At 35.1% G+C, this 12,695-nt stretch overlaps 1 protein-coding gene across 6 annotated transcripts; it reads left to right on the forward strand.

Annotated features, from left to right (window-relative positions):
* Window positions 1–2,781: 2,781 nt before the first annotated feature.
* Window positions 2,782–11,586, forward strand: LOC18100706 (sister chromatid cohesion protein PDS5 homolog C). Of its 6 annotated transcripts, none has more exons than XM_024603054.2 (15): window positions 2,782–3,164; window positions 5,074–5,277; window positions 5,394–5,575; window positions 6,232–6,358; window positions 6,438–6,635; window positions 7,297–7,347; window positions 7,418–8,284; window positions 8,360–8,713; window positions 8,812–8,922; window positions 9,295–9,368; window positions 9,839–9,890; window positions 10,126–10,212; window positions 10,278–10,321; window positions 10,517–10,594; window positions 10,670–11,586. In XM_024603054.2, exons 1-15 carry the CDS (start codon window positions 3,057–3,059, stop codon window positions 11,223–11,225), a joined length of 3,093 nt encoding a protein of 1,030 aa, XP_024458822.2. In that variant the 5' UTR covers window positions 2,782–3,056; the 3' UTR covers window positions 11,226–11,586. The 6 variants fall into 6 exon arrangements, with proteins under 6 accessions (XP_024458822.2, XP_052309800.1, XP_052309801.1 ...); XM_052453840.1 differs by having other exon boundaries at window positions 8,432–8,713; XM_052453841.1 differs by having other exon boundaries at window positions 7,418–8,212.
* Window positions 11,587–12,695: the final 1,109 nt, after the last annotated feature.

Below are 12,695 nucleotides of genomic sequence, written 5' to 3' on the forward strand. Positions count from 1 at the left end.
CTCTATTTCCTCTTTGCAACTGCAATATAAAGATCTTGTGCATGAAGACATCGAGCTGCTGTGTAATTACTGCAGTGCATAGCGACTCTGATACGTGATGCTATCGAGACAGGAACAGTGCACTGCCCACTCGATCATTTTCGCTCCAGCACGGCGGCTCGATCATTTTCCATGCCCGGTGAATTTTCTTTCCATTTTCAATATTTGAGGATTGATCATTTGTCCACTCGTTCTAGTTTTCACATGCCACTCCACTGCCCAAAATACACCGAGGAGGAATATGAAGACATGCCTGAATCGAAGCTTGATTATCTACTCGCGGTAACTTGAACCACAAGAAAGAGTGTGCAATGGGAGCAAATTATCAAATCCATGGCAGAAACCCACCGTTAACGATTTACGAGCATGATGACTCATCTAAGTGCTGTTTTTTATGTTGATTTGTCTGAATTTAAATTGGTTAATCGAACAACTAAAAATAACTAGAAAAATTGATAGTTTTTGTCAAGTTAATATTTTTTTCAATACAATTTAAAATTTAATTTGAACAAGATTTTATATTACAGATTTTTCAAGTGAACTCGCACGAGAGTACGAGAGTACGAGAGAACCTTCAATGGATTGCATGTGCGAAGAATTGGTACACAGTCCTCACCAAACTTCCTGTCCTCCTGTTTCGAGAGACTGTTTGCTGTGTTTGCTCGCTCTTGCATGTATATTAAATTACAAGAAAAATTATATTTGTTAATGCAATGAAATTAAATTTTTAAAAGAGAATTTAGCGTTTTCTGTAAAAAAAATTCAAAAAAAATAGGCTCCATTAAATTCCAATGCATTCTTTAAAAACCCAGTGAGAAAAAAACAGCTTGAGTACCAAACTAAGAATTGGTTGGTTAATAGACTGAGGACAAATTCGAGGGAATTTCAAAAATTAAAACTGAATTTAGCTGATCATTTGGAATCACTGTTGTATTTGTATTTCTAAAAAATTTAATTTTTTTTACTAAAATTTAATTTTTTTATATATTTTGGATCGTTTTAATTAATACGCTGATTTAAAAAATATTTTTTAAAAAATAAAAAATATCATTTTAATATATTTTGACACGAAAAACATTAACAAACAACTATAACCATTCTTCCAAACATGCTATGAATAAATTGCCGTTACTTGAGCTAACTTTTGTCCACTTATAGACGGATAATTTTTTTCCTGATAATTAACTGTAAAATAAGTTAGCAAATTATGAATTTGGAGAATTAACTGCCTCTCCATGTTTTTGTTTTATTTTTTTCTTAAAAAATCTTAAAACAATATAAATTTTAGATTAATTTGTATTAATTCACTAAATTCATAACTCGTATCACTATAACAACGTTGGCCAAATTAATTAAGCTTGCATAAGAAATAAGATTATTAATTTATTTATTTGAAAGTGTGGTTGTGGTTGCTTTTTAAAGTACTTTTTACTTATAAATATATCAAAATAATATTTTTTTTATTTTTTAAAAAATATTTTTGAAATCAGCACATCAAAATGATTTAAAAATATTAATTTGAAATAAATAAAATTAAAATTTTTTTAAAATACTTTTAAAATACAAAAATAAAGAGAATTTCATGCGTATTACGTATACATGCAACAAAATTAAAATTTTGAAGAAATTCGTTATCATTATGGCCACAAATGGAAACATCATGGGCAATTGACTTGTAAGCCCGAAAAGGTTTCTATTATTTGCATGTCACAAAGGCTGTCGAAAAGGTCTCTGCTGCAAGGGCATAGATGTAAATAAAAGCTGCCAAAAAAGTTAAATAATCTATTTTACAGATCATACGTAATTAAACATGAAATTTTGGGTTCAATTGTGTTGTATATAACTGACAATATTCTTTGCATTTCTTGGATTCCATTAAAGGATAATTTTTTAAATTACTGCTTTAAATGTTTTATATTCCTATTATCATAATCCAACTAGTTTACATGATATATCTATTTCTGATTATTAATTTTTTTAATGATATATTTTTTTTCCTTTTTTAAGGTTACCATTTTTTTCTATTTTTTAAGATTGCAATTAATAACACAATTTATTTTAATACTCATCCTACTTTATTTTCTATGTGTGATTTGTTTTTATAAAAAAATAAAATAAAATATAAAATGATAAATCCTTCAAACATAGAGCGATTGTTATCACGCGTGAGCTAATCGCGTCATTCATTAATCTTGAATCATTAAGTTAAAGTTGTTCGGTTTAGTTGTTATTAAATTCCATGAAAAAAATCATTAACTTAGATATTGCATGAATTTTTATACATTTTATTTATCAACAATCCTTATTTATTTTTATTGATACATCTTATTTTTTCAATAAATTACACAATTTACTTATAAAAAAAAAATACTCTAATGTAATCTTTCAGAATTTTTTATCATTGAATTTCAAACACATATCAGATAAATTTAGATTAGCATTGTAGAATTATAAACTATCTTGTAAGAATAAATTTAAAAATAAAAAAATTGAAACACCACACATGAAAACTCATATGATTTTTCTTATTTCAATCTCCTTGCAAAAAGAAAAGAAATTACCAAAAAAGTTTTTTTCTTTTTTGCATGAAGAAAAAGTAAAAACAAAAATAAAAAAAATAAAAGCCATATACGTGGTGGTCCCCACAGAAGAGGACGGATTTGAAAGGAAAAAATAAATTAAAATTCACGAGCACACAAAAAATCCGATGCTTCTCCTTTTAAATAAATTATCTCTGACCCCAAAATAAATTAAAAATCCCTCTCTCCCTCTCTCTAAAAAAATCGAAACTCCCCCCCCCCTCTCTCTAAAAAACCCTAATTTCTCCCCGAAATCACACACTGTTTCAAAAACAAGAGAATCCAAATCTGATTTCTGAATCCTCATCTCTTTCTAGGGTTTCAATGGTGCGAGATTGAAGTAATTAGAGCTGTAGATTTCGAAAGATCTGTTTGTATTTAATTTTTAAATTTAATTCAATTTAAGTGTTTATTTATTAGAGAAAGAGTTTAGTAATAATGGCGTCGAATAGTAGTGATAAAGAGCTTGAACAACAGTTACTGGAAGCTGGAAACAAGCTTCTTAACCCTCCTCCTTCTGTTGATGAGTTGCTCTCTCTTCTTGACGTAAGCCCTAAATTTTTATTTTGACTGTTGGATAATGTAAATTAATGCATGGCTTGGGTTTTGATTTTGTTTGTGAATGCATGACTTAGGTTTTGATTTTGTTGTAATGTGCTATTGATGCTTAAAGATTCTGTTTCTTTAAGAATGTGTTTTTTGTGTTTTTTTTTTGTAAATGCATGTGTGGATACGTGGTGTATTTGTGTGTGTTAATGGGAGTTTGTGGAAGCTAGAGAGTGGAATTGAGTGAAGAGTTTAGTGGTTTTTTGATGGGGTGGGAATTTTTGTAGTGAGTGATCCGAGACAAGGTTGTGAAGGTGGGTTTTGAAGTTTGAAAGTGGAAGAAAGGTTTGATTTTATAGGTTTTATGTATGGTATAGCATGTGTTTCGCTGGTGCGTTCGCACACAATTTTGAATTGTGTGTGTGCGTGTGGGTTTTTTTGAAAAAGGTCAATATTGGTATTTGAGTTTGAGGCCATTGGGGATTGTGTAATTAGGTTATATGGTAGTTTGTCTGTTTTTGGGTATGTGTAAGTGCTAGATTCTGAGTTTCTAGCTTGGGATTATTTTGAATTTTGCATTTATAGCAATGACATCAGTATTAAGGTTAGAAGATTTGTCGGAAAGGTCTAATTAATTTATACCTTCTGTTTTTGTGATTGTGCTATATAGAAAGTGTGTACAACTATAAATAGTTAATGGTAGGATGGTTGTGCGGTGAGAAAATTTTATTATATAACCACTGAATGGGAATATATCTATGATTCATTTATCGATAATCAAATTAATTGAAGCCAGAGATTGAGAAAGAGAAGAACACCTAAAGGACCGAATACCATATCGCCCAGTTGATTCGGTGAAAAGTTTTTATAGAGAATAATTGGTGGGATCAAGTAGGGTTTCTATTAATTTTTCTCCTTCCAAAAATGGAGATTATAGCTGTTGGATTTTCTGGTTTTCCAATTCAGGTGAGGGCATCCACATGTCTGATTTGCTGTTTGCACAGCATTTTTAGCTCTGTGATAATGATGTGTGAAACTGTGATAGTCATATGAAGTTAATTAGGGTTTGTGAAGCTGTGAATAGCGTCATCCTTCCAAATAAGCATAAAAGTCAATTTACATAAATTCTTTTTGTTAATGCTTGCCTTTTTCTGTACAGAACAAGAGGAGGGATGTTATATCTTTCCTTTTCATCTCTCACGTAGTTAATTAATTTGGCAACTCTCTTTTAACTCTTCTGATGTACTTTGTGAAGCTTTGATAAAGTTTCAGTGAATTACTTTCTTCCCAAGGTTTTTAAATGGGCAGTATCCTTGACAAGTTTTTCTTCGGGAAAATTATTTCTTTCCAATATCCTTGTTGTTGCATTAAGTACACTTTATCTGTGGCCACCCCACCGATATGAATCTCATGATATAAAATTCATGAATGGATGTTGAGCCTCTAGTGCATTCTTCAAGCATTCCCACCTTTCAAACAGTGGTTCACAAAAGTTTTATGTCCATATGCAGAATGTTTTCTTTCGTCTTGCTGTGTTTGTATAAAAGTTTTCTTTTCTCTTATCACCTCTGGTATGAAGCAGGTAGATAACCACCCATATCTATCATTGACATACATGTGTCTTCATGTCTTGTTGTCTATTACACTCTTAGCAACCCACTGCATGGTGTCCAAAAGCCATTATGTTTGTGGAGTGGAATAGGAAGAATCAGTTTGAGATTATTTGACCTTTCTATAATATGATGAATTACTTGTAATGAAAATAGAGGTGTTATGAGCCTCTTGATTTTGCTTTGATACGCTGATGATCAAAATCTAAATTTCCTACATGTAATTTTATGATGAGATTTAAACAACTGAAGCTATTCGTTTGCTGATATCATTCTTCTTTCCTTGTGGGTAACTGTAGCAAGTTGAGAATTGTTTGTCAAAGGTGGAGCAGTCGCCTGTAAAATCAATGCAAAATGCACTTTCTCCTTCACAGAATGCTCTTGTCACCGATCAATTGTTCAGGCATTCTAACATTGACGTGAAAGTTGCTGTTGCCTCATGCATTAGTGAGATAACAAGAATAACCGCGCCAGATGCACCTTATGATGATGATCGAATGAAGGTCTGCAGTTTTGACATCTTTAATTTTTATTATCTTTAGAGCTTGAGTAATATTGTTACCTTATCTTGACCACATGGTTTCTGTTTTTTCTCTTCTTCAATTTCGTTGGCGTGTAGGAGGTATTTCAGCTGATTGTATCATCGTTTGAAAACCTAGATGACAAATCTAGCCAGTCATATGTCAAGAGGGCCTCAATTCTTGAAACTGTTGCGAAGGTTAGGTCATGTGTGGTGATGCTGGATCTTGAATGTGATGCACTGATAATTGAGATGTTCCAGCACTTCTTTAAGGCTATAAGGTATGGAGGAATATCTTCATTGGAAAGGTTACTCTCTGTTGTTTTTTGGTGGCTTCCTTTCATCTTTGTTGAGGTTTGGTTGCTTCCTTTTGCTATGGGCTCTGAAAATTACACTGAAGATTATATTGTTCGCAAGGATAGTAATGTGCAATTATATTTTTCCCTTTTTGTTGATTGTCTTGTGTCTCACATGCATGATCGTTGTGGGCTTGGCCGTGACCTTTGGGTGACTTAGCATATTTAGAGATGGCATTGAAATGGGCAGGCATTTGGCATCAATATCAGGATGACTTTTGTTCTTGCTGTTGAAATACAGGGAGCGTCGATGGTCTTGAGTTAATTCTTTGATTATTCAATCTCCAAAATGTATGATATGGTAATGTTAATGTTAGATTTTGTGATGAATTTCAACCCAGCATGGTTCTTGGCTGCTTTATGGAATGTGTAATGAGCTCAAACCTGTGCAATGGCAATATTATCTGCACAAGAAAACCTACACTGCTACTTAATTGAGCTTGATGCTTTCTTTTACATGTAATTCCAAAAGAGCATTTCTGGTGTGCTTTGTAAGGTTACATAATTCAGGGAAATGACAATATGTTGAATAGTGGGTGTTATAATTTTTAGGTTTTTTTTTCATTTATTTTGTTTTTCAGGGATCATCACCCAGAAGATGTCTTTTCATCAATGGAGACCATCATGTCCCTTGTCTTAGAAGAAAGTGAAGATATTTCTGTGGAATTACTGTCACTTCTACTAGCTAGTGTGAAAAAGGGGGATGAGGTGAACTATTTCTATCATTTCTATGGCCATAAGTATTCTAATTACTGTGAATGAATTAGCTGCTTTTACTATTTTGCAGGAAGTTCTACCTGTTGCTCGGAGGTTGGGTGAGGAAGTACTTGAAAGCTGTGCTGCGAAGGTTAAACCTTACCTTATACAGACTGTGAAGTCTTTGGGCGTATCTTTAGATGACTACAGTGACATTGTTGGTTCAATATGCCAAGAAATATCTGGTTCTGTTGAGCAGAATGATGTCCATGCTGGTGATGAAAATAAGGTAAGGTTGTCATCCTACTAAAGCTAACATGGTTGTTATGGTACTGATTTAACAACTCATTTAATGATTTATTTTGTGTCGCCATCATTAAACTGTATTTGATATGTCAAGTGGCAACGCTGTCATTTTTCTGTACATGATTTAATTAATGAAGATTCTCAACCATTTTCCCTTTTGGTTCTATTGCTGAAAATGCCTTGATTGAATTGGCACATAATAGGAACCTTTCTTTTTGTGATTGGATGTCCCAGTCTTTGTTGTACCTGGAGTCAAGCTCTAACTGTTGGTGCCATGAGAAGTCGTATCATAAGTGCTCAGTTTGAAGTTTTTGTTTGGTGTATTGCCTTGTATTTAAGATAGCAGTTGCTGAAAAATCATGACCTCTAGTAGAATGGACTGGTTCTCTGCCAGTACAGAATTGTACCCCTCAAGCAATTGGTTCATAATGTAACTTTGTGCACGTTGCTTCAACAAACATTTGATTTGGAAGTTCTCTGTATTTTTGTTCTGATTGTTATGTCAGCAGTTTATTTTGTATTGCATTTCATTGAAATTCCTGACTCAATGGTCTTTGGTTGATGCTGGCAGTTGTTTAATGGCACAGTTTTTCTTCATGTGGCCTGAATTCCATTTCTCATAAAATGCCCATGACTTGCTGCAGGTTGAAGAGAGCAAGCCAGTTGGGCCATCATCCGATGCTGCTGCTTCTCAGGCATGACACTTTCCCTTCTAGATTTTGCCTTTTCATTTTATATTTATCTCTTTTTTTCATATTTTTCCAGGTCAATGAAGAGGAAACAACAGAAGTGGCAACTCCTGAACAAGCTGAACCTGCAAATGACAAATGTCCAAAGTCAGCTGTGAGCAATGGTGTCGCACAGATGGAGGAAGATGACTCCTTAGCAGATTCAGATTCCATGAAGAAGCAGGAGGATGATAACAAAACTGATCAGTTGAAAAGCATTGATTTGCCAAGTACTGCTGAACCTGATTTTTCAAATGCTGAAAGGGTAGTAGTAAATACAGAAAGTGAGGCAGAACAGACAAGCAAGAAGAGTGAGAAGTCTCCAACAAAATTGGCCGAGCCTTCAGAGAGTTCTCGTGTTGACTCTGAGAAGAAAGCTGAGGAACTCCCTGGCAATAAAATTCACAGCGAGGATGTTCCTGGTTCTCCTCATAAAGATCAACCTGTTGAGGAAGCAATATCTTCTGAGAATGTAAAAGAAACTGGCAGTCAGCCTCCCTCACCTAAGGCATTAGAGGGTGATTCTGTACCTGTTGCTTCCCCATCTGTTAGTGAAAACCTTCCTGATGAAAGTTTTTCCAAAAAGGGTGGACGAGCAAAGAAAAAAGAGAGCTTGAACAAACATTCTGCACCATCTTCTGATGATGTACCAAACAAGTTATCTGATGGAACAAGTGGTTCAGAAGCAAAACTGCATAAATGCTCTGGAAAAGAGGCACCTGCTGGGACTTCAAGTGAGGATAAGACACCAATGAGGACAGATGCATCCAAGAAGGAAAGTGACACCACTGGTGAGCCAGAAGCAAAACCACTGAAGCAGTCATCTAAAAAGGTGGACACATTGAAGGAAAGCGACACCACTAATGAACCAGAGGCAAAAGCAAGGAAGCAGTCATCTAAAAAGGTGGATGCATCCAGGAAAGAAAGTGACATCAGTGGTGAACCAGAGGCTAAACTGCCGAAGCAGTCATCTAAAAAGGCGGGCACATTGAAGGAAAGCGACACCACTAATGAACCAGAGGCAAAAGCAAGGAAGCAGTCATCTAAAAAGGTGGATGCATCCAAGAAGGAAAGTGACACCAGTGGTGAACCAGAGGCTAAACTGCCGAAGCAATCATCTAAAAAGATGGACGCATCCAAGAAAGAAAGCAACACCACTGATGAATCGGAGGCAAAATTGCTGAAGCAGTCGTCTAAAAAAGTGGATGGAAGCAGCAACAACAACAATGATGGATCAACTTTAAAGCAATTCGAGGATAAGAAACGGCAGAGTCATGGAAAAGCAGTTTCTGAAAAGCATGTAACCAAAAGTTTAATGAAAGATGATGACAAAGTACTTACTTTCCTTTTCATACACTTGTGATTTTGCTGTTTGTTTGCTAAATCCACAAATCGATAAATTGTTTGTTGCTTTTATCATGATTTACATAGGAAAAGACCCATTCAACCAAGTCAGCTGCAAAATCAGCAAAAGAGGAACATCACTTAGAGGAGACCCCTGTGACTAGCACCAAGAGGAAGCGTGCTGCTGGTGATGAAAAAGTACGTGTTCTTTTTACCTGTAGGCACACATATCCACAACAATTGATGCTTATCTGTTATTTTAATAGGTAATTTATCAGGCAGGAGAGGTTTACTTACTCAACCATATATAGACTCTGCTGATGTGATGCTATTTTTAAAATACAGCATGTCCCCTATATTATTCCTTAATGTTCTGCTTTCTAGTGTTACCATGTATGATTGACAGCTGATATGGTTTGGATAAGAACACGCATCAGCTGTGTAACATGTGTTTCTCTTTTGGGTTCTGTTATTTCTGTATCTAAATCACCTTTGTGTATATTGCTTTGGCTTGGAGACTTGTGCTTTAAGATTATTTCTTAGAAGTGATTGTGGTGATTGTGGTGGCAGGCACCTGATATTAAAGAATTTGATGAAAATGTGGTTGGTTCAAAGGTTAAAGTATGGTGGCCAAAAGATCGCCAGTGAGTTCACACTCACCTCTTCTTGTTTTTCTAGTAACCTTTTCATAAGCTGTTGCTGAAGCTGATATTCATACTACTATTGAACTGCAATTTATGTATACTTAGATGTGTGATACTTAAGACCCATCATTTTAAATAATGCTTTCATCATTCTTTCCAACCAGGCTGTTTTTCTTCATATTATAGCATTTATCATAACGCTGCTGAAGTTCATACTAATCAAGGGTATTTGTTCCGCCAAGCTATTCTCTCCATTCAGGACTATTCCTTGGGCTCCTTCCACCCCCTTCCCTTTCCCACCGCAAACACACACAATAGGCCTCTCCTTGTCACAAAAAAAAATTTTATTTGCCATTTTCAGATCTAATTTTCCTTTACTCATTTTCCATAACCACATACACCTGTCATTATGTTTATAAATTCAAATTCTTTGTGTATTATTTTCTTATGTTCCTTGTGTGATTTTGCAGATTTTATGAAGGTAAAATTGTATCTTTCGACTCGATTAAGAAGAAGCATAAGGTGTGACCTTAATTCAGGGTGCTTGATCTGGAGTTTGTTTATATACGTTAACATGTGCTTTGAATTTGGTTTCGTGCTTTTATTTGGGTCTCGTCTTTTTTCTGGAAGGATTGTTTTTGTTTCATAACCTTCTGTATCTGTATGTATATACCTAGAGGTCTCTGTGCATTTTGACTAATTGAAAGAATAAAATGGTCTGTCTGTATGTGAATTAAATGCCATTTTATTTATGCAGGTCTTATATACTGATGGCGATGAAGAAATTTTAATTCTCAAAAGGCAAAAATTTGAGTTGATTGGTGATGACTCTGAGTCAGACAAGGTGAGTCACTATCTGAGTTGTCTCCTAGATTTTCTAGACGTTGTGCTGATGCATTTAATTGACAGGAAGAAGCAGCAGATCACTCAAGTCCTGAGACCTCTTCTGAAACGTATGTGTTCTTTCTTGTTGTATATTGGCCTCTCAATTGACAATTGCATTACCTTTTAAACTTTTGATTGTTTTCCCCTTAACTGCCCATGTAAACCCTAAATGATATGAAGTAATGCAGTCCGTCCTCAGATCAGTGGCTTGTGTGATCTCAAATGGATATGCACTGATATGCTCTCATTTTTATGATACGAAGCAGGCCCCTGAAGAAGAGAATGAAAACAAATTCTGACAAGTCAACTAAGCAAGGAAAGGGGGATGATTCCTCAAAAAGGTTCAATATAATCCTTCTGAATGTATGCTAGTTTCATTTGCTGGATTTTTGATAAAATATTATTAAAATTTATAGGGGTAGTGGAGCTTCCTCCAGCAAATCCAAAAGTGCTGCAGCAAAATCTGGAGGAAAGTCAAAGGAAGTCAGTAAAACTGGTGGGAAATCCGTGGACGACTCTAAAGTTAAGAAATCAGATGATCATGGCAAAAACAAGGATCATACCCCTAAAAGTGGAAGTAAATCTGATGTTGCTTCCGAAACTGCCAGCAAATCCAAAAATGATGACTTGGTGACATCCAAGGCTAGCAAGTCCAAAGAAGATGAGACAAGCACGCCCAAACCCTCCAAGTCCAAGCAAGAAACCCCGAAGACTGGCAAGTCCAGGCATGATCCCCCAAAGGTTTCCTCCTCTAATACCAAAGGTAAAGCCTCAAAAAGTGGTGGCAAATCTAATGTCAACGGCGCTGGTAAGTTGAAATCAAGCTCATCAAAGGTGAAAGAAATTGATGATGAAGAGACCTCAACAGATTCAGACAAAGTGCAGCAAACTGCAAAGGTGAAGATGGGAAGTTCATCCAAAGGACAGGGGAGTGAGGCGGCGAAGAGTGGAAAAAAGCGGCGAAGAACTTGAAGTTTATGACCTCTCTCGTCAACTGCTGCTTGTTGCAAGCAAAGTTGTTTCCTGTCCCCAACACATGGACCTTGATGCCTCGCTCTCTTTGATGTCCTAGAGCTGCATCCACACGGTAGTAAGCCATGGTTTTGGTATCTTTTGCCATCCTTGACATGATTCCTGTGTCATTGGCTTACATTAGTGTTTGATAGTCTAGTTTGGTTTTAGATGGTATCTATGGCTGTTTGGGAATCTACAGTAGAATAGATTGAGGTAGTTTGTTAAAATAGATATGCCTTTATAGATAATGTGTAATGACATTGGGATTGTGATGCACAATGTCATCTTCAATTCACCATTGGATCATTTAGTCGATGCATCATTGCGACGTCGTTTATGAAAATTTATTTACTTGCAAACAGGAACTTTTGGGGACGCCAGAGTTTGCAACCAGGCTCAAACCAAAACAGCCAGAATCCTAAAATTTTCGAGGAGGCTGTAACAGGAGTATTCTCCAAAGGAAATTGTAGGCTGAGACAGACAATGGCTTTGGCTGGCGGTGGTCGTATCGAACTCATGAGTTTGTTGATTCTGCTCATCCATGCGAATGTTACTAGTACTTGTCTATGAAGATTGTTTAGGGTTAAGCCTGTGGCAGCTTTTGCTGTTCGATTATTTTTTTGTTTTTATAGGAGTTTTAAGTGGGATTTATGCAAAATTACATAGTTATTTTAACCGAAAGGACTGATTTTGTGCCAGGCAATTTGAAAGAAATCCCTAGCCAATCAAATCTGTACATGGGCAAGCATTAAGATTAGGCTTGATGGTTAGACCCAACCTCTTGGTTTGGGCGAGCCTTCAATTCCTAAGGGAGGTGACCAAACCGTGGATTTTTTCAGTAAGTGCATGGGCTAGCTTGTCTGTATACGTGCTTGAAAGTTGACATCTGAATATATTAGTAGAGGTCAGAAAGGACCCACTTATATTCTTTAATTAAAAATATTTTAAAATGTATTTTTTATTTTTTTATATCAAAACATGAAAATTATCTAAAAAATCATTAATTTTATATTTTTTTAGATGAAAAAACAATTTAAAAAATATGTCATCATATAAAACAAATACTCTCTGGGTCTTTCTTTCTTCAACTAAATCTCTTCCTCTAATGCATCATTCATATTCGAAGTATTAAATTCGACACATGTATTTGTTGATCATAGAGGAAACATGAAGAAGGAAGTACGGCAATCCTAGTTTTGATAATTCTGACGCTATTGATTAATATTTTCTGGTTATTCAGTGATTGTTAAACGCATATCTAGAAAATTTATAAATTCTTCGATTTATTTTTTAATTAAATCAGATAAATTCTAATAAGGTTTTAGTGATATGATTAATCCATTAAATTTCAATTAACTTATCAATCTAGTCAAGTCAATATCAATTTTTTTTAAATAAAATAAAATAATATTTTCATAAAATAGTTAA

Source organism: Populus trichocarpa, chromosome 6 (genome assembly GCF_000002775.5).
Source record: "Populus trichocarpa isolate Nisqually-1 chromosome 6, P.trichocarpa_v4.1, whole genome shotgun sequence".
Taxonomy (NCBI): domain Eukaryota; kingdom Viridiplantae; phylum Streptophyta; class Magnoliopsida; order Malpighiales; family Salicaceae; genus Populus; species Populus trichocarpa.